Raw genomic sequence first — 27,567 nt, forward strand, 5'->3', positions numbered from 1 at the left:
CTCAACAGTGGCCTCTTTCACCTGCAGAGTTATGGAGCGGTGGAGTAAAGGAGCAGTGAAGTGAGAAAACCCCGGCTGGGACCAGTGTCCTCAAAAGAGACTCTAATGGAGCTTCCACATCCAGGTGAGGGACATGAAAGAGGAGGGAGAACCACAGAAATCTTTGAGGTCGTTTCTTTGTGTAAAAGTGCATAAGGAGAGAATGAGTTGTGCACGTGTGGTTGCATGTGCAAGTAGAGGCAGACTGTCCAAATACTGCAGCCGGCGAGACAGGTCAAATATCCGCAGCGTTTCTTGTTGAGGACGGGGCACTGGGATGAAGAAGCACAGTTGGCAGCTTATCTCTATCATGCAGACATTTAGCCTCCAGTCTTCCATCACTTCACTTCCTTGTTAACAGGCTGCACAGTAACCGCAGCATCTTGTGACTCTCAGCAGTTGACTAGACGCCCGTCTAACCACGCCACCCGGGAAAAAAACACCCTCTCAACTCGCCATCGGACGCAGAGACAAATGTTTCTCCATTGATCAGCCGGATATCGAGGACTGATTGTACGAGACACACGGGTGAATCTCATTTCCTCCTTGATTTAATCCAACACTTCATTTTTACTCCGATATCAAAAACTAATAAATTTTCATATAATAAATAATTCAGGCGATTGTGATCAAACTTCTCTGTGATCTTGTGCCGGTGGTGTCCTGGACACTCTGATGTCGACATCGGGGCCCCGAGAGTCGACCGTCTCCGTTTCTGCCAGGACATTAATCACTGTCACACTCTTTCTCAGCCTCAAACAGATCCTCCTTCCCCCCGCCAAGAGCCACTTCTATCGTCATAGTAACCAAAGCAAAACCAAACTCGGCGGCGCTGCAGAGGTGGTGGGACGTGTTTACAGTTGACCACTTGATGCTCGAGGGGGCAAAACATGGCAGACTTCTTGTGTCGACCTGAAAACAAACATTTTCCCTCACTCTCGTCCGTCAGACGTGGTGAAAGACAGAGGAAGCTTTGTGTGGTGCGCTGCAATCACACATGGAGTCAGGGTCGTAATCTTTGAGGGTGTACACTCGTGTTAGCTGTTACACTAATAAGAGGCGTGGGGTCGGACATATTCTTCTTTTAAAGGACCGTTTAACTAACGTGTTCGTTCTAAACCTGCGTGTTTTGGAATGTTCTCTTCTGTGAAGCTACTTCAGAATGAATCCTCATCATGTGTGAGTCCTCCTCAAACAGTTCTGTTCACAATCTATGATGCAGAGTAAAGTTGGGAGACTTTGCGTTCATCCTACCTGGTTTATCTGCAGTGAAGATCTTATAGCCTTCATAAAATGAAAACTTAAATTAATGAAAAAGCTGATAAGATAAACAGTTCTCGAGATATGATTTCCACCGACAGACAGACAGAGATTTCTGGAATCATTCCATAGATGAGCTCTTGATTTAGGATCCTCTGCTCCAGAAATGAGACTCTCAGCTCACAGGCAACATGAATCAAAAAAAAAAGAATCTGCCACTGTTGGAGAAAAACTCTCTCTGTTGGCTTAAGACCAAGAGATTTCTGGCGAGCCCCAAACAAAAAGGTCAAAAGACACACTGGAATAATTTCTCCTGAATGTCTGGCAGGTTACGCTGGAGTGTGGCTAGGTGCTCATTGCTGCCCTGGTCAAATAGGAAAAGCTTTCAACCTCAGACACTGAATAGCCGCACAGTCGGATGGTCGCTGTGAAATGTTTGGCATCTGGGATGTAAAATAGGCTTTTGGCTGCCACACAAAATGGTATTTGGTCTCTGTTATTACTTCTCTTTGTTACTCATTCCTCAGTTCAGGATCACTCTCTCTGCCTCGGTCACGAGCAAACGAGAGTTGTAGAGAAGTATAACCTCGAAAGACGATTCAAGGCGTAACAAAAGAAGGATGGAGTGAAAGATGACGAGTCGGCGCGTGAGGGTATAGGATATATTAAAGGCAGCTCACAAATTGTTTTTCAGATTTTTCAGGCCGTAACTGAGGAGACATGTAATTATCTGCAGGTCGGGGTCACTAATAACACATGAAACATTTAGAGGCTCCGGATTCCAACAGTGGAAAGATGAACTTGTCACAGAAAAGGACACCCCCCCCTCCCCCACCTCCTGTAGTTCAAATAGTGGGCTCTTTGTGATGCATCCTCTGCTCTGCTGTTTGCTGTTTGCTGACAGCTTAATGGGACGGCATCCACACTCTGTCACTAGGGAGGTGAGATGGGAAAAATAAAGATGGGTTGGAAATTTGCAATGTTTAGTTTTTTTCGAAAGAATTGTTTTTTTTCTGTCACTTTACTTTCAGGACAGACCTGTGACATGGGGAGTATATGCCCCATTCATCCAAACTGCCGTGAGGAATTAGAGGAGGAATAGATATCTAAACTTTAACTTGCTTTTATTGTGAAACATGATATGATGAACGTAATTGTCTATGACTGAAGGGGAACCTGCTCAAATCTTGCCTCGGGCACAGAATTCATCAGGACCGGCTCATGAAATGACCATCGCTGTGAATCTGTGAGGGACCATCATTTATTAAGATCCCAGTGTTAAATAAATAAATGATCAGTTCTGATCTGTCACTAAGTCATAAAATCATGATTATGAGGATAAAAAATAAACAAAGCAGAGCTGATGCAACAGAGAGAAAATAACATGCACCAATGGATTTTCTTAAAAATCATCATTCCTATCAGGTACGCATGAGAAATCCTCTAATGTCCAACTATCCATTCTCTTTACCACTTAACCATAAGGTTTCCAGCGTATTATAGAGCTGACATACAACTTCCCACCTACAGACAATTAAGAGCCTTCAATTAACCTGAGCTGCACGTCCAGAGGTTATGGTTTTGCTCGTTTGTTTGTTGGTCGATTGTTTACTTGTTAGTTTGCATTACGCAAAATCACTGACCAGATTTCTGCAAAACTTGGTGGATGGATGATACACAGGCCAAGAAAAAAAACACAACCAGACACGTTCTTTAACAAGGTATGGCTCCTTTTTTAATATTTTCACAGATTTCCAATGCAAAGAATAAAGAAAATCCTGCACATTTAGTGGACTGATAATTATGAGTGTTTGCAATTTGGTGCAGATCTAAATAAAAATGTAATTTAGATGTGGTTTCATGAGCGGACTGTTGGGCTTTAGTGGAGGTATATGTGCTCTTCTTTGTGCCATTCTTTCAGTTTTAATCCACCATTTCAGCCTCAATTTCCAGCCAACACCGGACAAAGAGACAACTGCTCTCATCATATTTATTGCTGCATAATCATTAGGCTCATACTGCAAGTCACAGCCTGACATGTGGTTGTCCAATTACACGTGCTACAGGGACATGGATGACAGTGGAAGCGGAGAGCAGATGCCGGCTTTTGCTAACTGCTCATTCCCCGACCATTTTACTGCAAATACAGGAAAAAAAATGAAGCGGACACACAAACACTTGCTGACCAGCAGATATGCATGTGCTGAGCTCTCTAATGAGTCAGTTATATGAACATTCAGAGGCTGGGAATCAGAGTCTAATGCTGAAAACACACCAACAAAAGGTAGACACATCAGGAACTCTGATCTGTTGCAGCTAATCGCCTCCAAATCAGCTGCTATTGTTGAGATGACGCTCTGAATCACCACAGCCTGTTAAAGCTCCAACGCACAAAAGCGAATCTGGTGAAACGTATTTTACAACGTCACTCTTTTTCCTGTCGGTGTGTACATACACAGCCAGATAAATATTCCAGGAGTTACCAATGTGTCCTAATCCAAGCCTTATTTGGAGGGCTTACTGCAAACCTATTACTTCACCAAGCACAGAGGCGAGGAGGGAGTTTAGCTCTCTGCCCGTGACTCCATTTGGAAGAGATATAACCATTTTCCGAGGGTACACCAGGGTAAAAATGAGTCGTATTCCATTTGGAGGGTTTCTAAAAGATGTGTACAATGGGGCTGTTCAAAGTAACATACCCCAAAACTCAGAGATCCTTGGGAGGAATGCAGAGGATTCAAAGAAAATGAAGGTTTGATGAAGTCATTTAAAAACACTTGTTGCTCGTTTTCAGTTTGGATTTCAGTAGTTTAAAAAGATGAGCCACAATATTTTGGTGAAATTTTTGTAATACTCAGTTTACAGAACCACTACTTCAGAGTGGTATTAAAGCAGCGGAGCAGGGACAATGTTCCCACCGTCCCCATAATGGGCTCAACACCCATCTTCCAACCCGGTCCTCCGGGTCACAGCAAGCCTTGAATAAGCTTCCTTCCTAAAGCATCTGTGGGTTTCAGCCATGCGTCCACAGCATCAATGGGAATAGTGTTCCTCCCCCCACAATGGCCAAATCAACTGTGGGAGCACTTTCTCCTCCTCCTGCGCTCCTTTTATTCCCACCCTGCTCAGACCTTGCCGGGGCTGAACAGAGGAGGGTCGGGAGAGAAAAGGCACATGCCTTCACGTCCGCTCCGCATGCATACAAAGAGAAAAATCAAATTGCTCAGACATGCACGCATGCGCACACGCACGAATGAGCGCATGGCGGCGGACAACACACACTCTCACACACCTCATAGGGACAACAATGAGAATATGTGACAAAAGAAAAAAAAAAGGAGGAGTTTGACACTAAGGAAAAACCCTGTGTTTATAAACCCTCCTTTAGAATTACCAATAGTGGAAACTACTGCTTGTTATTGATTAATATGTTTAATATTTTTTTATATATAAAATCAATCACTTCATAAAATGTCAGAAAACAGAGAAAATTGTACGTCATATGTTCCCAGAGCTGAAGGTGACATCTTGAAATTTTATTTATCCAATTTATATAAAACAGAGAGAAGGTCCAATGATAAATTATAAATGATTTACCTAATTAATTTGTTCAAATAACCATCTCAAAGCCACATTAATAAAACAAAAAAACAACTTATTAGCTGGGGGTAAAAAAATATTCTCCAGATAATTTTTCTGCTTGACAAACAGCTTGTCCTCTGCCTTCACTAATTGCAGCAGCACAGTAATTACAACACAAAAAAACCAGGTGAAAACTATGATATGTTCCAGAGACAAATTGAGACTGTTGAGTTGCATCAAGCATTAATTAGCAGGGTTTCAGGCAGAGCTGCAGCAGAATCACATTTCAACGAAAGGCGAGGTTGTGTGTCAAGGAAGAGAAAGAGAGAGAGACCAGGTTACGAACAGGCAGACACTGCGGGCGAAGGCCACGCCAAGTGCACTCTGCATTTGGAAACAATGAGATCCTGGGAGGCTGAAGGGACCCAGACAGACATCGTGGAATTATTCATTTCCACCCACCGGCTCAGACTGCACCACACAGACCGCTGGCCTCTCTCTGCTGAAGGCGGATTCTCATCAGGGTGCTGCTGGAGTGAAGCAAAGTGTATCTGTCAAGCTGCAGTTTGTTGCTGCTGACAGTAAATTTGGCCACAGAACATTCACATTAGCTTATGAAAGAAGAAGAGCCTCAGCCACAATGTGCATGTTTCTGCACAAGTCTTCAAATAGAAAGATTTGCTGTCAACAGGACCTCAATCAGGCGTCAGAGAGCGTTCAACTGGAAAGTGGCAGCATTTATGTCACATTCAGGTGACACGGCAGCAGAGCTTTGTACTCAAAGTATAAAGACCACAGTGAATATTGCGGTGAAGGCTGTGCCGCCACAAGTCACAGTGCCTGAAGCTGTGATTTCAAACCTGGCATTGTATTTACATAACAGAGAGCAACAGTCTCCGTTTTCAGAAATATACAGAGAAGCATCTCTGCGCGTCTCTTCTCCGCCTCGAAACATCTTGAGGAAAACGCAGTATGTTTTCTGCTCTCGCTGCATGCACACAGCTTTGTTTTCCCTCAGTGTCCCCTGACCTAATTACCATGTGAATCCTGCTCAAGAAGGCCACTTTAAAAGTCTGAAATCTCTCTGCTTCACTCTCACATACCAGGCTCAGGCTTTGTGGGGAAAAAAAAGGAGCAAAATCAAGACCAACAGTAGGCAGAGCACGTCTCAGCTGGCCACTCGCTGCCTCGCAGCATGGTCTTAGAGCATCCTTCCCGGGTTTTAAAGTGTGGAAATACATCTTTGTGTTGCCTGCGCTCATGTTAGGATTTTTTTTAAAGGAGCAGGAGGTTTTACTCTGCGAGTGTGGTTGATATGAGCTCAGTCAGATGTCCTGGAATTCGTATTTGACATGCAGTAAAAACAGAAATATCATAATATAATATTTTGGTGAAGTTTTCCCTTGAAATGAAAAAAACCAGTCTGTCAACACCAGGAAGACGGATTATTTTTCCTTCAAACTTATTTTCTAGTTTTATAGACCAGCAGATATGTGAAGGGTGTGACCGCAGACCGGACTGAGACTTCTTGTTATCTGTATCCCTCCGTTATCTCTTTAGACAGACACACACTCCTGGAGGTCAGACTATCCTCCATTTCTTTCATAGAGAGGTAATATTGGTCAGAGGAGAGAGGACAGATCAAGTTCTGCAGACATTAAACTTTTATACTCGTTTGTCCCCTCTCAAATGATGCCGACGACAGAAGTAATCCACGTGGCTCGGTTTCAATATGCATCATTAATAATCTGATGAAGTGGCTGTCAGCTCATCTACTCCACACCTATCATATTCGTTAATGAAAATGAATTATTCATGTCGACATCAGATGCCACGACGATAGGGACCCTTACGAACAGTATAATCAAAAACAAAACACTTTCACACAGTGTAACTACAAAGACATCAAGCAGAGAAAGAGAAACAGAGCGGAGGAGAAAGTGAACATAGAGGCGGTGTGAGAGGAGTTGGGGGTGGGGGAGTGAATCTCTTGTTTTGGATCTCCTTTGCTCTGCTGGACTGGACTGGTTCCCCCCCAGCCAGGACCTGTCAAGAGCTCTCATAAGTTCATCAAAGATGAAAACCTGTTTTCCATTTGAAAGGAGGGACCCACGATACTAAAAACTGCTCTTCAAACCACAAAAGCGTTAATCATCCATAAGACAAGCATGTGGGCCTGACAAAACCTGGGAGAATATATGAATATCAATCAAAAGATGGAGGGAGATATGAGACTTTCACATGTGCTGATTAATGAACGAAGTGAAAGCAAGAGCGGTGCCAACTGCTATTTTATATTCCTGAAGAAGAGAATTAAGTTGTTGAGATATGGATTAGGAATCTGTGCCACGTTATCCACTGAGAGGGAAATACTGAAGCAAACTAATACGCTCATATGAATCTTTATCCATGAGACCATCAATGAGAGTAACCAAATCATCAGAGCCACAGTATTTGTCTGTCTACGTTTTTACAAAAGCAGAATAGCAACACAAATGTGTTATTTCATCCGATACGTTTCCCCAAAACTCAAAACAGCCATGCTCCGTTATATTTGAGAGCCATTTGTATGTTGATGAATAATACAGTGTTCTTCATTGACCCCACTGAAAAGAACGACTGAGGCCCAATTTAAAAAACAAGTTTGAGATGAAAAACAGCACTAGTTATTGATGAATAGAGCTTTCATCAAGTGAATAAATGTGATGAATTTAACCGAACCATGTTATATTTGAAAATTACAGTTTTATGTACAAATCATCTCTGAGAGCTGTTCCCAGTAACCTGGCTTCAAACGAAAGCGTTGTTGAAAAGTGCTTGACATTTAATCACCAGAAGCAAAGAGAGAAAAAATTGTAAGAGCAATAATCCATTAAAGCGGTGTCCCTAGATGTTGTAATTTGTCCAGGCTTGGATGAGTGCTGCACCTTTTGCTCCAGCGCACAAACAATCTGGTCTGCAAATGTGTGTGTGTGTGTGTGTGTGTGTGTGTGTGTGTGTGTGTGTGTGTGTGTGTGCCAATTTGTGGAGATAGTCCAACCTTCACCTGGCAAGGTGTTTACCACAGCTGTAGAGTGCTGCTCAACACTGCCCTCTGTTGCTCTGCAGCATCACAGCCCACCACCAGCACCACCTGCTCCAACAAAGCTCCTCAGAACGATCATCTTAAAGGCAGGAAAGAGGAACAATGTCCCACTTTATTTTATACTGCTGCATTTCTTTGTATCCACATCCCTCAGTTTCTGCTGGACACTTATCCCTCTCTTGAATTAAAAATGAAACAGCGTCTGCACGAGGCGGTGGGGGAGAGACATGGAGAAGCAATTCATCCCAGTGACAAGCTCATGAATAATGACTTTCTGAGCTGGATTTTGGCTGTTTTCACGCGGAATTAGTCGCAGCAGTGTTCGCTGGGAGCTGCGCAGAATAAGGGGCTGTCTGAATGCGTGAATGTTGTGCGTAAAAAGCTGCTCGTCGCGCGCGTAAAGAAGCCTGTTAATGTGGAATTAATAAGGGATGAGGTCATTGTTGGCGGTGTTGAGCCAGTCAGCGAAGTTCACCAGCACCGAGATGAGAGAGGGGACAACACGGTGAACAGTTTGACATCACATGTTCTGGGGATAAATTAGATTAACACGTTTTTAAAACAGTCGATTTGCGTTTTCAAACGCACGATTGAAACAGTTAATCTTCATTTTAAGTTTGTCTTTAAAGTTTAAATGTGAATATCATTAAGGAATACACAGGTCAGCGAGCAGCACAAAGTTAGTTTGTGACGGTGCTAATGTGGCAGGAACAGGCAGCTCCAGCAGACCCACAAATGCTCCTCTGATCCTGGGATGAAACGTGAGTGGAAAGTAAAACTGGCCGTGGCATAAAGAACCCAACTGCTCCGACAAACACACGCTGCATCCACGGACACACCAGCTCACCAGAGCCAGACAAAGTGGACGAAAAGACAATAAAGTGTTTGAGATTTAGACTGAAAACGGTCATGTTACTCAAACACAGCTCAGAGGAAAAACGGACCCCACGGCATGGCTGAAATAATAAAGCTCCAGGGAAGCCAATCCATTAGTGATGGAGGGTGTTTTTTTTTAATCTAAGCAGGTTACTCAACATGATAACTATGGATTTTATCTCCACTATAAAAAAAAAAACCCTCAATCCAAACTCAAACAACATCGATTTCGCCTCTAAACGCGAATTAGAAGCGATATTCAGGCTGAAAACTGGTGCGTAACACACCTAAAAAAAAGTGCTTTGTATCTGCATTTCAGGGATTTTACCCACGAAAAGAAGGAGAAAAGTGATATTTCCTTTTACCTTGGATGATGTTTGTATTCCTCAAGTTGGTGACAAAGCAAGGTGGAGACGAGGACAGAGCCAGACTAGTGAGAGACAGGGGTCTAGTGTTGTGTTCCTCAGCCGCTGTGCGCGTCCCTCTCCGGGCGACCTGCAGCCAAACACTGCGCTCTCTCTCTCTCTCTGCCTCTCTGCTGGATGGTCGGACTATACCACACGGCTGAGGAGGGGGACGGCAGGGAGGGGGGGAGAGAGGAGTGAGGTAGCAGGGGTGGGAGAGAGGAGAAGGAGGAGCAGGATGTGTCTGGGGCTGACTCGCAGCGTGGACCTGAGGGACAGACACCGGGGCTTCTTGGAAAGATTTGCCCCACATGTTGTTGTGTTGTCTGGGACTCAACAGCACCTGATGTGTGAGGGGTAACCTGGCAATGTAACTCCAATGGGTTTATATTTTTTTTCTCTGCTTTCCTGGTTTGTCCAAAGAAAACAATGTAACTCAGACAGTTCACACATGAAGTGCATCTCCGGGTCAAAGTCATGCATTGTTTGAGCATGTTGTTAGCATGTTGTTAGCATGTTTTTAGCATGTTTCTTAGTGTGTTGTTTGTCCCTGCTTGTATTTATGTTGATATTTTTTTATATATATTTATAAGAGTGTAAATGATGAGAAAAGCTTACAAATGCCACTAAAAAAGCAGCTGCAGGTTTTTCAAATGGCACAACACTTCTCTCCTATTGGATATTAGTAGTAGGAGATCCTGGTGTTTTGTACTTTATCCTTTTTATATCCTTTGGTTGAGGTTTTTATATAAGCCATCACTGGTTTCTACCACAGCCGACACATACTTTTAGATTTCATTTTTGTTGTGTGAAATAAAACTAAAGATAAACTTTAGGTTTTTGATCCCACGCTGGGGAAATTCAAATACAAGCAGTAGCAGATAGTCCAAAAACAAAATAGGGAAAGAGTATGATAGTATGAAATAGACTGAATATATAGGCAATAAAGATAAAATGAAATACATAAAATATGTGTACACCTTTCAGAGATGGAATATAAGGTTTTTAGAAAAGTACTTGGGTAAAGTCTAGTGCTTGTCCTTACCCATAGTGAAAGGTGTATATCATAAAAAACTTTATAAACAAAATGATCAGTTCAAACCTTGAACTGAACAAATGTTTCATTTATTTCTACCTCATTGACAGGCTACTACTAATAATTACAGTGAATAGTCTATACACTCTATTATATTACATTTCCTTTTCAAATACAAACCTTTTATTGTGGCTTTATTTGCATCTATACACGGGGGAATCTGGTAGGTCATAACATTTTATTGATGGTTTATATTTTTGTTTTAATACTTTAAAATATATATATATATATTTATGCATTTGCTTTATATTGGCCCATTGGCCCGGGGGCCCCTGCATGAATCAAACACTGAGGGGAACATTTTACTGCCATAATCAAAGCAAGTATTCCAAAGGAACCTAAAAGTAATTGATGATGAGCTAATTAAGAGCCATTCAATCAAAAGCCAATTTGCTAATTACCCTGTGGTGTAATTAATTGTGTGCATTACGCTGATAGAACAGAACCATGTAGACAACAGTGCTGACACTTAGCACCCTGATAGCATGAAGGAGGCGGGGGGAGGAGGGGGGGAGGCAGGTGTAACAGCCAACCCCTTTCCCGGTAAATTCCTCTCTCCTGCACTACATTTCCCAGAGTGCCCTGCGCGGTACGAGGGAATCCGACTGCGCCTGCGTATCCAGACGTGGCAACGGCATCATGGCCTCTTGGACCCGCTGCGGGAGTCGGATGAAGGAGGCGAGAATGTTCACGCTGGTGCTGCTGGTGAGTGACGGTCTCTCCCCCCCGCGTGTGTCGTGTAAAGTCGCAGCCGGCTCTCGGCGACAGTCCCTCCCGGTGCGGAGGGTGTGTGTGTGTGTGTGTCCGGGTTAGAGAGCCACAGGAGTGCGTGGAGCAGGGAGTGGAAGCGCCGCGGCTCCTTCCATAGTCTCCCTCCCCGCGCTGGAGGTGAAGTTGACAGCCCTGGTTTGAACTTACGGTTTCGGGCACAACCAGTTGCTCGTACCGTGAGTGCACAGCGGGCATATCTGCAGGGTTCACCCGTGTGAGGGCTCGCTCGGAGCGGCGGGTGCTCCGTTCGTCGGGTCGCCTGTGCACGGGGGCTCCCTCCCCCGTGTCTGAGCCGTGGTTAACCGTGGAGTGCAGACGGTCAACACGGGAGAACCAGACCCGATGAACCGACTCACCTTTACCCGGAAAGACCCAGTTACTCCCTTCGTGTTTTCTAACAGATTGTTGAGCTTTTAGTTTGGAAACTGTTGTTGTTATTAACTCAGGACCCAGAAACTCACGTGTTCACACAAGTGTCTGTAAAAGGGATTGAAAGGGGAAAAGTTTGTGACTTGAGTGAAAGCAATGGAAACTGTAGTGTCCTCAGGAAGAACTGCAGATAGACAGACAGATAGATAGATAGATTCTTTATTGATCCAGAGGGAAATGTAGTCAAACCTCTCCTAGGTGTTATGTCAACTGGTGTTGGGACATTAATTGTCCATATTTATGTATAAAAATGATGTTTTAAAAACTTTTGATTTACTTAATTCAAGCTCTCTGTATATCTTATTTATTCTCAGCTCTAACCATGAACACATCTGGTGTGTTGATTAGTGATGCAGGCATGTTCCTGCTCCACATCCTGATGCCTGTAGTGTTGGCAAACATGGGTGGTGCTCTGGTGTTTACCCACAGTTGACTTCATTTGCATTCGGACAGTGCTACTGTTTGATTTTGGCACTGCTCATTGCATCCGCAATAAAACTCTGATTATGAGGTAAAGTGTGCACACTCTGAGCTTTAATGTTAACGGTGTTTACACGCACAGCAGACAGTGTAGGATGTGTAATCCCCTTTATTTGATTGTTAATCCTTCACAGTTAATGGCTGTGTCTCCAACCCACGCTCGGTTGCCTTGTTTATAAGTTCAGGTTCATTGCTTTGCTTTGTCATAAAATTAGAAGAGAGTTTGCACAAAGGGTTCTTCACTGTTCACTGGTTATGTTCACCTAAATGAAGGTTTGCAGATGGTGTTTGTCCTCATAGTCAAAACGAATGTGTTGGACTACGAAGACCAAACAAAAGGTTATTTGTCTCTGTCGTAATACATGATGGATGCACAGTATGTGTCTTGTGAAAATGTTCTCATATGTAGATCTTAATAATTCACTTCTTAACAGAAAGTCACAACTACTAGTCAAACTATTGTTTTTAAGGAGTAAATATCTGGTTTAATTAGGTAACAGAACTGACTCATCTTTCAATGTCAACTCTCTTGACACAACACTTTTCTCATTTCCCGTGGACACATTTTAGTCAAATTAGCGTTTCAGTATCAGTATTATCCCACAACAGCTTGATAATGTGTTCGGAGACTCTGCCTCCAGCCTGACTTCCATGACTGATAGCTGAAATGTGATAGTCGCTAAAGCTGCTAATTGATTGCTCCTTTGCTCATTTGAGCGCTAAGGAGCCTCTAAATCAGCGCCCTGTGTGTGTTATCTGATGCCGCGTAGCTTCCTTTACAATCAGCCAGTCCACACACACCGACACACAGCTGACTGGCTCATTAGTCAGAGGAAACTCAAGGCAAGTGCTTGACAAACACTGGTGATATTTTTGCTGATTCAGTACTGCCCCTAGAACTCGATGCCATTTATTAAGCAGATTTGTCACAGCAGATGGAGGGTGTGGGCTCCCGGGCAGGGGCTGGGCACCTGCTGCTTAGTAAGCGCCACATTTTTTAACAGTAATGTGACAGGAGTTAGTTTTATGGCTGATAAAAGTATGTCCTGTCGATGTTTAAAGCACCAATGGATTTCTTCAGAGCATTGTGTCTGGGATTTTTGAGTCTGGGAGCAATCACAAAATGCCAGTTTAGCATAGTTATCACGTGCAAAGGTTTTGGTTTGAGTAATGATGAAAGAGATTCAGGTAGATTAGCATTATGAGAATGGATTTTGTTGAGCAGTAACATTTTGTATGTCAGTTGACATTTTAGCCGTAGTCTGATTGTGCTCTTTTGGCATTTGAATGGAGCTCAGGCTTTGGGCATTGTTGCGACACTGTGTACTTGTCAGTGTCACCTACTTTCCTCTGGCCTTTATTACTTGGACCATGACAAATATATTAGCATCGGCTGGTTGATATCGGCTCATCTTAGAGATTTTAGGCTACATCCATGCTAGTACATTTTAGTTTTAAAACAGCATTTTAAAATGGAAACAATCGCCTTCTCAGCAAATATTTGAGCTCTGAGGTAATCTCCTTCCGTACGGACACACCTTTAAAAGAATCACATGCATGTATGCTAGGCATGTGTGTGACAAGGAAGCAGGCTGTCTTACCCCTACAGACAATACTGAGAACACGAAACAGCAATAGTGAAAAATAAAACAGGGAAGTGGAACTGGGCGAATTGAGAAATTGTTTATAATTCACTGTGGATATTTCAGCCATGAGAATTAATCAGGAAGTGAACGCAGGTGCATGCGTCATCATTTCAAAATGTCACCATTTCTACCCGTCCAGACTTAAACCTCCTGGAGTTTTCAAACTAAAACTTGGTCACCTGCTTATTCAAGTTCCACAGTTGTAGGAGCTTTCAGGTTGTTTTTTTTTAAAGTGATATTTTAAAAGATTGTTGAACATCAAGCATATCTTCTAGTTTGTTCAATTTTGCCATTAAACCGAATTGATAAAGACGTAGAATAATTTCTCTTAAATCAAATCACCATGTTGAATGATTGAATGATTGCTCCTGAGACAGCAGTTCAGTTTCCTCTTTCTGCTTTATTCCCCTTTCTAATTTTAACCCACTACCTGGGTAACTGTGTGGAAAATGTGTTTGCGCGTGTTTCACCAAATCATGCTGCTCTGCTTGGGTCTCATCTCCATTGATCTGCTTGACTCTGACGAGGCTGTCTCCCTGCAGGGCGTTGAGGAGGCAGTGATAATGGGGGAAGACAGTGTTGGGAAGGGACAAATGCAGCACCATTATAGAGCCTCTCTGTTGGGCTACATGCCTCAGTGATTGTTTGTTGTTTGTGGGGTTTCTCAGTATCAGTCACCTGCCAGCAGAGACGAGGGAGGATGTCAATGACTTAGATGTGTTGTCCTCAAGCCAACTGATCTAAGCAGCTAACAAATTAAAACCTGTAAACCGCAGTTCATCTCACTAAACCATATTGAGTTCAGGAAATCACTTTGGGCTCTGTAAAATACATTATTTTTATGAGCTAAACAACAATTTGAGAAAACGATGAATGCCTGAGGACACAAATCTCTCTTTTTTTCCTTGAATCCATAGAAGTATTATCCCTGGCTACCACTTGGCTTTTAAATACACCTCCTCTCCAGATTGTATCTAGAGTTTTAACTCGATCTCATTCATATGTATCTGATTCAATCGCTCTGACCAGCTCATATCACATCCTTGGATGCGATAATATATTTGATTGGTCTTGTGATCACTCCATCTTGGTTGTCTTGAATAAAGTCCTGAGGACGGGTTCATCTACTGCTGCCTTGCTGGTTTGGACCAATCCTACATGATTATGTATTTTCAGCCCATGTAGTTACATGTTTGTTTTCCAATCCTAATGTGTCCCTGGATCAGCTCCAGATGTGTTTTGCCCGATCGGATCTAATGTCAATGTGTCAGATGCATGTGGTCAAGCTGAATACCATCCAATCAGCCTGAACACATTTTAATACCAGGTGTGAACAGGGTGAAAGACATAAGACTGTTTCATCAGCTTTCTGAGGAATAGACCAATTCAGGGATGTGCAGATGTGTTCTTGTCCTGAATCTACCGTGCACCAAGCATTCCCATTTGATCTATTGTGCAGGTTTCATTAATTCAAAGAGCTTTTAGTGAAACAAAATACATTGAGGCCACAGAGCTGCAACCTATAAACAGCACTAAACTTTCCTTAAAGCGGTGCCACTTTCTTTAAAAGATCAAATCAATTTCATTTTGTTTAATTTATTCAAATTTCACACCTTTTTAAACTTTTAAACTTTCCTCCCTTCCTTCGAGAGGAAAGTGCCAAAACACCAGTGTGATGAAACTGCATTGTGAACTGAACTATTGAGAGATGACAACGCAAGACTTTTGATTAAGACTGCTGTGATCTGACAAAAATAGAGTTGTGTGCTGTAGTTTATCACTGCTTGCATTTGTCATTTGCACTTCTAGTTACAGAAATGCGCCAATTATTGTAGAAGCAGCCCACGAAAGGAAGAGAGCACCAGCACTCAACAGATAATTCAGACACCATGAAAATGCATTGGATTCTCATCACAGCAACCTTTATTATCAGTTAAATGTTTTTTCTTGCACCCTTCACATTATGGAACTGCATAACACTGCTCTGCTGCATTCATGTTTTCTATTTTACTGTGGCTGCCTGTGCATCATTGTAATAAAACTGCAGCTTAAATAGTCAGCAGTGCAGTAATGCTGCTTCTGGACGTGCTTGTCTCTTACAATGCATTGTGGGGGAAACTGTCAGCAGAGTAATTATTTCTGTTACTGTACATCTCATTCAGAAAGACGGCGTAAAAATACTTTCATTATTTCACGAATATCATCATTGTTGCTTTAACAGCATCATTCTCAGCTGCCTCAACTGTAGGTCTAGGTATCTCTCCATGTTAGTGGATGGGACATGAAATACACAGTTTCTCAACGATGGTTGCTTTAGGTAGTTCTTATCACACTGATGTAAATGATCTGTATTTATACAGCATCTTTCTATTCTTGATGAACACTCAAAGCACTTTACGGCACAGTTTTCATTCACACTTTCACAAACACAGCAGTGCACTGCAGCTCGGTGCAGCTCTTTCTTTATCACACATCACTCACACATTCGATGTTTGATCAAATGTTTATTTTTCAACGTTTGGTTTTAATCCATTTTCGATGAACGTCGTCATTGGGCGAAGATGGCAGCATCTGTATCCTGGATATTTTGTTCTGGATAGTGGGAAAAGGTGGAGATGCTTCATCTGTCTTTTTTTATAGTCTGGTGTCAGTCTGTCGTTTGCTGGATATGACATTTCATGCTACTACTTGGTATTGAGTAATTATCCGCAGCTAGTTTCAGATTCCTACTGTGCACAGTCCATGTTTGACTTTTTAAACCAGTATTGACGTGTTACAGCAGGAAAAGTACGGCAGGTGTGAAGAATCAAAGGAGTCAGAGGCAGTCTTGAATAGAACAGAGGCGTTGTTAATGTTATGAGGAACACCTGGGTCTCTCCCTCTGTGACAACTCAAAGCGTCTGCTGTGAAAAAGACCTATCATCTCCCAACAGGCAGGATTTGGGCTAAAACAGCAATTTACAATGTAAATCACCATTTTTACAAACTGTCTTCAATCATTAGGTACATTTTAAGTAGCTCTGTAAAATGTAGAACCATTGCAGGTGATGGCAGCTGTATGCATGACAGATAAAGTCATTATGGAGCCAAAGCCACAAAAATGTTGAAATATCTATATGTTGCACTACAAGATTAATACACAGCATAATACATATTTGCCACTTTAGTTTGTCATAATTTGTAAAGACAATAAATGTTTCACCACTTGGTGAGAGAGTGATTAAGAAAGGATGCTGTTCAGTTCTCATCAACTTAATGAGTCTAGTAGTCCATTATGTATCACTGTACGACAGCCTGCCATCTACTTTCAGCTCTGCTTCATTTTGCCTCCGGCTCCTCGCTCCCATATCCCTGATTGCTCACCTATGCAGACGACTGTCATCTTGCCAGCTTCTTATTAGCTCTACCTTCGTAATGCAGCTCCCATGAGTCCTAAACCAAATCCTGACACATCTTGTTTCATTGTCACGTAAACCTAATCACAATCATGTACTGAATACAAGTGACAGTGTAAACACACATACCAATAATACTTTGATTTACTTTTAGATTCATTTACATACAGACAAGTACTTCGGTTGTCTGTTCATTCTTTTCTAAACCCTCTGGTTTTTCTTGTATGATCTCGTAATACACTGATGTGCAGCGGGTAGTGTTTTAAGATTTCCATCAGATGCGCCTCAGAAGAGCAGCCACTTGGGAATTAAAATGAGAAAATGAGCCCGACAGGTGTTTGTTTTCATTCCATGTGATATCACTCATCAAGCAGGATCTGCTGAGCGAGCAGACAATGTTTGGTGTCTAATTTAGTTCTCTGTAGGCAGAAAGGAAAAGCTTTTTAATCAATGCTGATGGCACAGAGACGATTAGAATCCGTGGAATTAACTTCATGTTGCTGGAGTGTAATCGGCCTTTTTTCCCCTCCTCTGTCGTCTTTGATTAAAGTGCAAGCCTCTCGATACAGGCTTTGTTCCCTATATTGGGTGTTTTGCACCATTTGTACAACTACCAGTGTTTGCAAAGTCAACTGAGCCAGGGTGATATTGGAAACAATATCCTATCTTGTTTGTTGCACTGCAGGTAAAAAGAGATAACTTTTGAGTTCAGTGTAACTGTCAAGTTAGAACTGTTGATTTAGTTTACGGGCAGTTAGAAACAGCAGTAATGGACGACTGTAGTGGTATGAAATGAGATCAAACCCACTTTCTAAACTTTAAATGATGTGTTAATTTGCTCCTTGGCTAATATGAGATAATCATTCATCTAATAGCAGCATAGCAATAGATCAAGCAGAACACTGGAGATGCACTCGCATTACCTGATTGAATCAGCTGCTACTCCGGCTCATTCATCTATTGCTTGGCTGCCAACTTGGTAATAACATCCAATCTTGTTTATAGAGGCGAACAGCTTGTCCGTTATAATCTGAATCATTTCTACTACTCTGTGAGTTGACTAATATGAGGGCACACACCCACTCTCTCGTTCTCTTTGGCAAGTTAGCTTTTCTATTTTGGATGTTGTATTTCAATTTCTCATTTGTTGTATCTATAATTAATGTATGGTTTGACGTACTTTTTAATTCTTACTGTCTTACACAAGGCTTGGAGAGGTTTAGATTTCTCTGTAAGTCCTGTAAGATTGTTTTCTTTGTTTATGTGGCTCTTGAAAAAAAGAATTAAATAAAAAATCTGTTAGCTTTTCAAAGATTGGTGCTTTTATTTTACAGAATAAAGACGTGCATTCATGTTTACATTTTACATAAAACATGTTTAGTTTTCTTTATTTACAAAAAAAACCTCATCGGTCACGCCCCGGTAAATAGAAGCAGGTCAGCCTCTGAAGAGCTTGAATGAAGAGCGAATTTCATGGCGACCCTTGTTTATTTCACCAGGTGTGGCTGCTGTCGGTGCTGGAGGCGGTGAAGGTGTCTCCTCTCATAGAGAAGGTCAGCGACCACAAAGACTTCAAGAAGCTCCTCAGGACGAGAACCAACGTTCTGGTGCTCTACACAAAGACAGGTAGGTCATTGGGATTTATTCTGTCTGTAGATTCAGTCACAGTATACTCCTGGTTAAAGTGGATGATAAGAGTAACACAACATTTGTGCCATTAAAGGTTCAGAGTGTAGAATTGAGTGACATCTAGTGGTGAAGTTTCATGTTGCAGCTGAACACCCCTCACCTCCCCCTCCCCCTCCAAACATGACAGAGAACCTGTGGCAGCTTCAGTTGTCATAAAAACTCAAAAGGTTTAGTTTGTCCAGTCTGAGCTACTGTAAAAAAAAAACCTCCGTAGAGAGGACCAGCTCCTGATGTAAATATAAAGTATTTAAATATGAAGGGCCCTTCAAGGGTAAAGAAAACAACAGTTAATACAATTTAGATGAAATACACGAGTGAAAACATCTCTAGGATTATTTTATATTTGGTTTCTGCCAATACATCCCTTTTACATAAATCTTACACACTGGACCTTTAAGTGGTGTAATTTACTGCCACTACATATGGCAAAATACATTTCTTGTTAAGAATCCATTGTTTGTGTCAAGGGAGGAGACGGGGAACGCAGTCTGCCAGACAATTATAGTAATGGATCATGAAAAATGCTTTCTTATCTGAAAGACACTGAGGTCATTGTGAAGTGCTGGAAAGCTGAATAATATGTGGTGTTTAATCAAATGACAGGAGTGTTTCAGAGACATTATGTTTGCTGGAAAAATACCCCATTTATCTATGTTTTAATTAGTCATTTTACTGTCAAATTTTAATTTATAATAGAGCAAGGTGCTGACATCATTATGTACTTGTACCAGTACTTAACTACAGACAATTATAATCAGAAAAAGGACGAGTGGAAATCGGATTGTAGCAGCAGTCACCAATACATTGACCAGTTGTGTGTGAAAGACTCACACAGTTGCTTCCCACAATGTAAGAAAATAAATAATTTATGACAAGAGGAGTATGTAATGACGACTGAAACCTTTTGACATAATAAACATCCTCATTTAGTGAAACTATCGATTTACAGATGTAAGATGCCATGTAAATGCCATTTCCTTCAAATGTCTCAGAGTTGGTCATTATGAATGATTAAAACCGTATAATAATTAAAATTAATTTGATTGCTCAGTAATAAGAGTGGAACAGTGGCACTTTGCCCAAATCTGATATAATTAATTAAAAAACATTGAACACAGTAGCTTTAAAATACATTCTACAATAATGCTGTGTGCCCCTTTAGCCCACGGGCTGCTTTGTAGTGATGATCACAGTAGTCTGTCTCAGTAATGAACTGGGAAGTATTTATAGTAAAATGTAGAATTAGAGATTAGCTGCTAAATAGAAACTAAAGCACTTTATGCATAAACCGGAGTTATAAAAATCTTGTTTGAGGGAACCCACTAATGTACCCCAGTTGATTTTAATTCCATTTTCATTTCATTTGCATCTTCCTTCAAATGTACTCAGCAGGCTTGTTGAAGGATCTGCTTGATATTACAAAATTAAATTTTCGCATTCAAAATGATCCTCCTAACCTTTAATAAGCAGCAAACGACTCCCAGAACCCCACAGCAACGTGTTTATTCGTTTCATAATTCATGTTCCATATCGGTCAGCCTTAGGTCACTGGAGAAGGCTTCAATGTACTGAGCAGTAATTCTGATTTATCACTGACTACAGCCATTCGTTCTTTAAAGACACCAAAGATTCAGCTCCTTCTGCCACGCTGGTTCAACTTCACCCCCAACAAATATCTGGCAGCTTCCAGCCGCATCTCATTCATTGTCTGTCATGAGTTGAGACAGTCTCGCTCTGGCGACCAAACAATAAAAAGAATTATGCCAATGTAAATGCGTCACCGTTCACCTAACGCTCCGGAGAGCCTATTGTTGTGACCTGACCGGACATTCTCCTGCCACATTCTTCAGAAAGGCAAAGTCCTGAGAAAATCTGCACTCAATTGTTCCGACAATCTCCTGAGTTGATATTTCCCAGCCCTGTTTGCCCTGTCCCTCACCCATCAACAGGCTCTGACCCTGTCAGTCACCTCACTGTGGAGTTTCCTCGTGATATTTCCCATCAAACCTTGAGAACGGCTCGATTAGAAAATCTACCAGCTAGTTCCTGCTCACCTCCTGCTCGATGATAAAGTGACACTTAATTGCCAAATGTTTGTTTTTTTCTGACCTGGTGCACGGCAGGACCCTGGAGAGACATGGCACTGCCCCTTATCCTAATATAGCCTCAGCTGGAGCACCGAGAGGACTCTTCGTGCAGTTCATAAAACACATTTGGTTTCAGTGGGGGAGAATAAAAATGATTAATTGTGTTACACAAGGACTAGAATATTACACCGTGTTTACTTTACTTGCAGTATCTGATCAAAGTCCGTAATATTACTGTGAGTTGTTGTTGTAGCAGATATAGTTTATCACACACCACTTTGTCGTCTTTCCCTAACGCAGAAAGCAAACTGCATAGCTCGGCCAAGTTTTCTCTCCGACAAGGTGAATGGTGCAAATCCTCAGTGGTCGTGAACTCTCCACATCGTCCTTGACGGAGCTCGATGTTCCTCACGCTTCACAATGTGGTACCAAGCAGCAGGCAGCAGATTCGAAGCTATAGTTCGCCAAAATGTACCGTCTGTGCTTCACCCCCTTTAGCTGGAAAGTTGGTGTGCTTCGGCGGTGGCAGAGAATATAATCCTCCCATCCCCTGCTTAGTCACACTATTGTGAGATGTTGAAAGCTGATGTAACTTAACCCCCCTCCCTGAACCCATCCAGTGAAAGGTATTAGAAAACTCTCTTCCCTCACCCCCGCTCACCCACACGCAGCGATCTCTTTCTTCATCACTCGGAGCTTTAGTCAGACACTGAGCTCCACTGAAACTCAAATCCACATCTCTGTATTTGACATGACAGTGTCCTCTGTGTCTCCAGGCTGTGGGCTGTCCTGAGCTATTGAAAAGTCCTGGTAACAAGTCTGATCACAGTTTTTTTTCTCTGTGTCTGCAGCTACATCAGGGGACTCCCACCTGAAGCTGCTGTCAGATGTGGCCCAGACTGTAAAAGGCCAAGGGACCATTGCCTGGGTCAACTGTGGGTAAGTAAAGAGATCATTTAAAAAGAAAAAAGTTTTTCGCTCCATCATACCCATTGACTCCTTACCTTTTTCAAGATTACCGACTCTTTTGTACAAGGAATTCTCTGACAGTCGTTATAAAGACAGAGCAATTTGCTCCTCCCGAGAATGTCTGTGCCGCAATCCATCTCCACAACTGATGTCTTTTCCAGTAGGCTGTAAATGGCCTTGTTCCACTGTTTCTATTGCACAGGGCAATTTGACAAGAGGCCGTTATTGGAGTCATTGAAGCGTTGGGGCTTCACATTCTAATACATTTCTGTTCTCCCTGGATTAGTTTGTTTCATTCGGAAATGGTAAATAAAGAAGAACTTGGGTGCTGAGTGTTTTTCCTGTCGTGTACATGAATGATGTTTCATTAGTATTTCTGAAAAATATAAGTGTTTTACTACAAAAAGCATTTCTTCATCAACACCAGGAAAAGACCATCTAATTCAGTTTTTTCAGATAGATGATATAGGTACTTGACATGATAGCAGAGAAGATCGGTGAGATTTTTTCAAGCAGAAATAACAATCTCAAGTTCAACCATCTAAACTATAGGACATTAGTTTGGTTTCATTGTTTAATGTGAAAATTGATAAAACAAGACATTTGAAGATGTCACCTTGAACTTGAACTGTTACTTAGTGTATAATTGAGTGGAATCTTGACAAGCTTCAGCCCTTCTTGTCACAGTACTTGACTATCAGTGTTATATATATATATATATATATATATATATATATATATATATATATATATAAATACCTCGCTGAAGCAGGTTTGCCTGAATATTTTGTGTTTCAAGTTGTTGCTCAGACAAAACGAGCAATTTCATGTATTTAAAATTATAATATCATATATTTCAGATAGTTTATATTAAAAAAAAAAAGACCTATTAAAGGGATTCAATAGAAATAAGATTCATAATAGCTATATTATGGAAGTTATTTGTTCTCACACGACTCCATGTACTATTTTCCATACAGCACATCTGTCATGTGTCTCTGTGGAGCAGATCTATCTTCAGCCCACACTGCAAATGTGCTTACATTAAGCAAACATTGCTTAACATTAGATACTTCCAAGATACCAGCACTGTTTTCTCTAAGCTCAGCTTCCTTTGCTCCCCTGTGATCTGATTTTGGCTTGTTGTTCTTTCTGCCTTTTCCTGGTGTTTAGTTCTACTTACTTTCATACCTGTCAACCCATCAACTGCATGAACTGTAGTCCCTACCAGAGAGGAAAGAATATATCATAAAACAGGAAACTGCGAGGACGGCTGTAACTCCCCTTTGACACCGAGAGCTTGTTGCAGCATTCGCAATTTCTCTCAAGCCTTGTGGGGGAGACGACTGTGAGGACAGAAAGAAAAGGAACTACACTCAGAACTTGTCAGAAGTGTTAGTGTCCACATTTGTCTTCAAAGATTCATGTCATTTTCTACTGTCTATTATTTGACTCAGTGGCTGTTTTTTGTCTGGGAGAGTACGGTATCATTCCCGTCTTTCTTTTCCCAACAACCTCAGCATGCTTGAGAGTGTGTGTTACTGTTAAACAGAGATTTGTACGGGGCCACTTTCCTACCAGGGGAGCTAGAGCAAGACGGGTTCATCACCACAGGACACATGAATCCGGTGCCAGGCTCTATAGCGCAGCATTGTCCTGTTTGCCGTATTTTTTCTCCACCATCTCAAATGGAGCTGTTCCAAATCGAAGCCCCAACTGAGAGCTCATGGTGGACAGAGGGAGAGAAAGTGGAGCGCACATCACAGCGTGAGAATGGTCTGCCCTGCCAAGGAAGAGGGACACCGAGGCCAGAATGACACTTTGAACAGATGACAGAGACCTCAGTGTTGGCCAACTGGGATCCACCAGAGGGATGGGTGATCTCATACAGGAAAGGGCTGTGCTGCCTTGCTTCCATTCCCCTGACAATTTGAAACAGACATAGAACATGCTAAGCAACATAGTCTGGTCTGATTTAGTGGGAATAGCAGAGCTCATACAATCACAGCACGTATGATTTGTGTCCTGCAGCGAAATATTTTATTGGCACGTGGGGGTTCATCCTCTTTGCATTTAAAATCCATTATTAATCCTTTACAAAAGAAACAGTTGATTTTGGACTGAGTGTCGACTCAAACCTTTTATTTCAGTGACTCTTAAATCTTAAAGATGCTCAATGATCTCGTCGCTTGAAGTCATTTTAGTTTGTTGAATCAAACCTGATACATTTAAAACGTAGACAAACACCAAGTATAAGTACGTGTGCACCATATGTACGTCACTTAGTTATCATTTTACTGTTTACTGATAATGTCTTCCCCAAATAAGTTTGACTGTCATGGAGTCAGTCTTTGTAATCACAAAGGTTTTTCTTGTTATCTACTTTACTCTTGCATTTCTTCTCCTCACTGCATCTGTTTTCTGCACCTTGTAGTTTCTTATCAGCCTCCTCCTCCTCCTCCTCCTCCTCTTCTTCCTCCTCCTCCTCCTCCTCTTCTTCCTCCTCCTCCTCCTCCTCCTCCTCCTCTCATACGGTACCTTCTTACCACACCAGCCATGCTCACTCAAACATTTTGGGGCTTTTGCGCTTCGGCACTGACACATCCACTGACGTTTCCCTAGAGACGAGTTCTCAGCAGTTGTGTTCATCCGGTGGACAGGTCTTTTAAAAAATACCTTTTATATCTTTTGTTCCTTCTGGACGTTAGTGAGTGACTCAGCCTAACTTCCATTTGTTATGTGATTGGAGAGCACTGCTTTGTCATCGGTCTACTCACAATCACAGGACTTCAGAAACATAAAGGGTTGCAATCTTTTTCATCTGAGTCAGTATTACTTTGCACATGTGATCGAATGACTAAAAGGGGGGGAAGTATTTGCCCTTACTCAAGCGTGTGGTCTCTTTATTCATTCAAAACATTACCTGGTGATATTTGATACCAGCACTACACGGCTCGGGTCAGTTTTTAACATTATACTAGAACGTTGTGTCCACTGAAAATCCATTGTTCTTCAATATATGTGTTCAGAGACATTTGAAGATTAACTAGTCTTTGTTGCACAAGCACAGTGTCATTAAGTTTGCAGCTGTCTGTGAAGTAGTTTCATATAAAAGGAAATCAGATGTTGGAAAAAGAACAGACTAGAGAGCACTTACCTCCACCGAGGACCGACAGTCCCCTTATGAAACCCACTTGATCTACATTTACATTACGCACACACGTACATATCAGTTGATAACATAATGTCTGATGATCCAACAGACCTCTGAAGCTCTGTAGCTAATGATCTTTAGTTGTTGTAAATGTTAGTAGTTGTTTCCACATTGTAAGTTGCTGTACTTGGTATTCTGCTCATAACGCTGTACAGAATATTATAGGAAACTGTCACATAGAAGCTCTGATCCAGTTTATATCGTTAAGGAATAGATGTATATTGGCAAATTATTTTTTTGAGTATTGGAAGAACTGGATCAATAGCAAAAGAACTATCAGGGCATCACTACTATCTGTTTGGGTGTCAACTTCTGGTTATTTAAACTTTTGAATAATCAGCGTGTATGAAAAATCGTATCCCGGCAGATTTTCCCAATCGAAGATGATTTCTTTGGTTTTAAACAACCAGCAGATCTTCCACTTATAAGACCAAACACAGAAAAGCAGCAAAAACCTACATTTGAGAAGCTAGAACTAGAATTTGTTTGGCTCATTTCATGGTATATTACAAAGAGAGGTGAGAAGCTAATCCACTTGATTTATTTATCAAATGGCCCATGAAATTCAAGTAGGTGGTTTCAATTTGAAGAAAAATGTGCAAAAGAAGGGAGGATTGTTTTTCTCCATATCGTGTATTTGGTTTTGATTCTCCTCAGGTTCGCTTTTATTTTGTCAATTTAAGAAAACACATGCAAAGTTGCCATAACGTCTAACAACAAAAATCATTTGGATAGAATTTCCATCAACAACGTACTTTAACAAGGAGCCTTGACCTAATGTTTGCTGGGATAGATTTCCCTCGACATGATTGTGAGTGCACTGTGTTACTTGTGGCCGTGCTTCGGGGAGTTCGGAGCAGCAGCCTGGTTTTGAATCAGATGACTGCGCATCATGTCCCAATAAGTGTCGAGGTCACATCTGCTCCTGGTGTGCCCTGACCGGTGCCATCTGCCTTCATGAGTCAGCAGTTTATGGCGTTAAACACAAAGCCATCGCTTAAGATATTGTCCGTCCATATGTGGGGCTCACAGATATACCTTCCCCCCCATAATGCAAAACTACACTGAACATATATTTGGTTTTGCATATAGTTAGTGTTAGGCTCTCTCTCTCCATAATCTCTCTCAATCCCTCTTTAAATAAACTCATATTTGCTGTGCTCCTGTATAACTGAAGAGGAACAGTGCTTCATGCTGCTGACAGAGCCTCATTGTATCGAGTGTGAAATATGTGTAGGTGGCTGGATGCATATTTATTTCCTTTCCAACTACAGCCCTCTTTCAATTACAGAAATGAACCCCTATCCAACAGAGGGCTTTTGTGTGCTCACACTCTGTCTGTATAGGTTGTAATCAGCATTGTATTCCCATTGCATATGTTTGTGTTTGTGTATGCATACCGACTAACTAATAAATGGAGCGGGGAGCCCTGTTTACATTTATATAACACGGTACACGTGATGAGAGTGATCTGAGGGAATGGTAATGCACTTTGTCTTTATGCAGCATACGTTTTCCTTTGTAAAGGTATTGTGACCAAAATATACACTGTTGGTGAAGCATGTTTTTAAACATGATTAAGTACAAAATACAAGCACTGAATATATGAATAGTAGCAATACAAGGAATTTATACTAGTTGATCATTTAAAGATGAGAACAAAATTACACCCAGATAGAAAATGAAGTTTTGGCAGATATAATTTCAACGAGGAGAGTTTGAATAAGATATAATTCAGTAGAAATGTATAAGTTCAATAAGTAATAATTGATAATTATTGTGTTTTTCCAACTAATTGTAGTATTTCTCTTTATTTTCTAGAGATTCAGAGGGTCGTAAGCTCTGTAAGAAAGTGAAGGTGGACCCAAGCTCCAAACATGCAGGAGCGGAGCTTCTACATTACAAGTGAGTAGCCAGAAAGTCAGCTGGCTGTCAGACACATTTCCACACACTTCACTGCTTTTTGGAAAGTAATAGAATGTTCTCAGCTTAAGAACCATGCTAGTCACTCTTATGTACTCCTGGTGTTGTGAGCACTGTGCCTGGTTTGTCTTGCAGAGACGGGACGTTTCACATCGAGTACAACAGGCCTGCTACCTTCAAGGTCAGTGTACAACCCTGCAGTCTCTCTGCATGCGTCTTCAGCTCAGGTGCACCACAGTGGTTCTTTCTGTTTTGGGATTTGTCTTCACTGAGTCTGATGCAGCGTTGTGGCTGCTTGATCTTTAGGTTCTCTCCTTCTCCACCATGACCGAACAGATTCTGTGTGGGTTTTTCATTTTATAGTTATTTACTTAGACAGTTATTCTTACTAAAAATAGCTTCAGATTAAAGTTGTTGTCTAAAGTGGTTGAATAATACAGACAATTGTAAATTTACTAGCTCACAATTTGAGAGAAACTCATCACAAGGACATTTGTCAGCGTTTGCTGTTTTCTATTTTTCTTCTGTGGGTTCAGCCGTATTTATTTTCTGACAGTTGGATTGGCCTCTAATACGTTAAAACACCCAAAGTCTCAGTTCAAACCATTTCAGAGTAATCTCA

At 41.6% G+C, this 27,567-nt stretch overlaps 2 protein-coding genes across 5 annotated transcripts in view; one reads left to right on the forward strand and one right to left on the reverse strand.

The window, feature by feature from the left end:
• sema5ba (sema domain, seven thrombospondin repeats (type 1 and type 1-like), transmembrane domain (TM) and short cytoplasmic domain, (semaphorin) 5Ba) overlaps nucleotides 1–9,574 on the reverse strand; it is a 129,393-nt gene extending 119,819 nt beyond the window's left edge. For 3 of the 4 annotated variants that reach the window (XM_069533398.1, XM_069533400.1, XM_069533397.1), the window contains exon 1: nucleotides 9,208–9,574. In XM_069533398.1, the coding sequence (XP_069389499.1) occupies nucleotides 9,208–9,559 (352 nt within the window). In that variant the 5' untranslated portion in view covers nucleotides 9,560–9,574. The remainder of the gene's footprint in view (nucleotides 1–9,207) is intronic. The other variant, XM_069533401.1, reaches the window with a different exon arrangement.
• A 1,316-nt stretch (nucleotides 9,575–10,890) lies between these two features.
• The window catches only part of pdia5 (protein disulfide isomerase family A, member 5), a 45,975-nt gene continuing 29,298 nt past the window's right edge, over nucleotides 10,891–27,567 (forward strand). Inside the window, exons 1-5 of the mRNA XM_069533402.1 lie at nucleotides 10,891–11,047; nucleotides 18,563–18,689; nucleotides 21,691–21,778; nucleotides 26,844–26,927; nucleotides 27,081–27,126. Coding sequence (XP_069389503.1) covers nucleotides 10,982–11,047; nucleotides 18,563–18,689; nucleotides 21,691–21,778; nucleotides 26,844–26,927; nucleotides 27,081–27,126 — 411 coding nt within the window. The 5' untranslated portion in view covers nucleotides 10,891–10,981. The remainder of the gene's footprint in view (nucleotides 11,048–18,562; nucleotides 18,690–21,690; nucleotides 21,779–26,843; nucleotides 26,928–27,080; nucleotides 27,127–27,567) is intronic.

The sequence above is a fragment of the Paralichthys olivaceus genome, chromosome 10 (assembly GCF_024713975.1).
Source record: "Paralichthys olivaceus isolate ysfri-2021 chromosome 10, ASM2471397v2, whole genome shotgun sequence".
Taxonomy (NCBI): Eukaryota; Metazoa; Chordata; class Actinopteri; order Pleuronectiformes; family Paralichthyidae; genus Paralichthys; species Paralichthys olivaceus.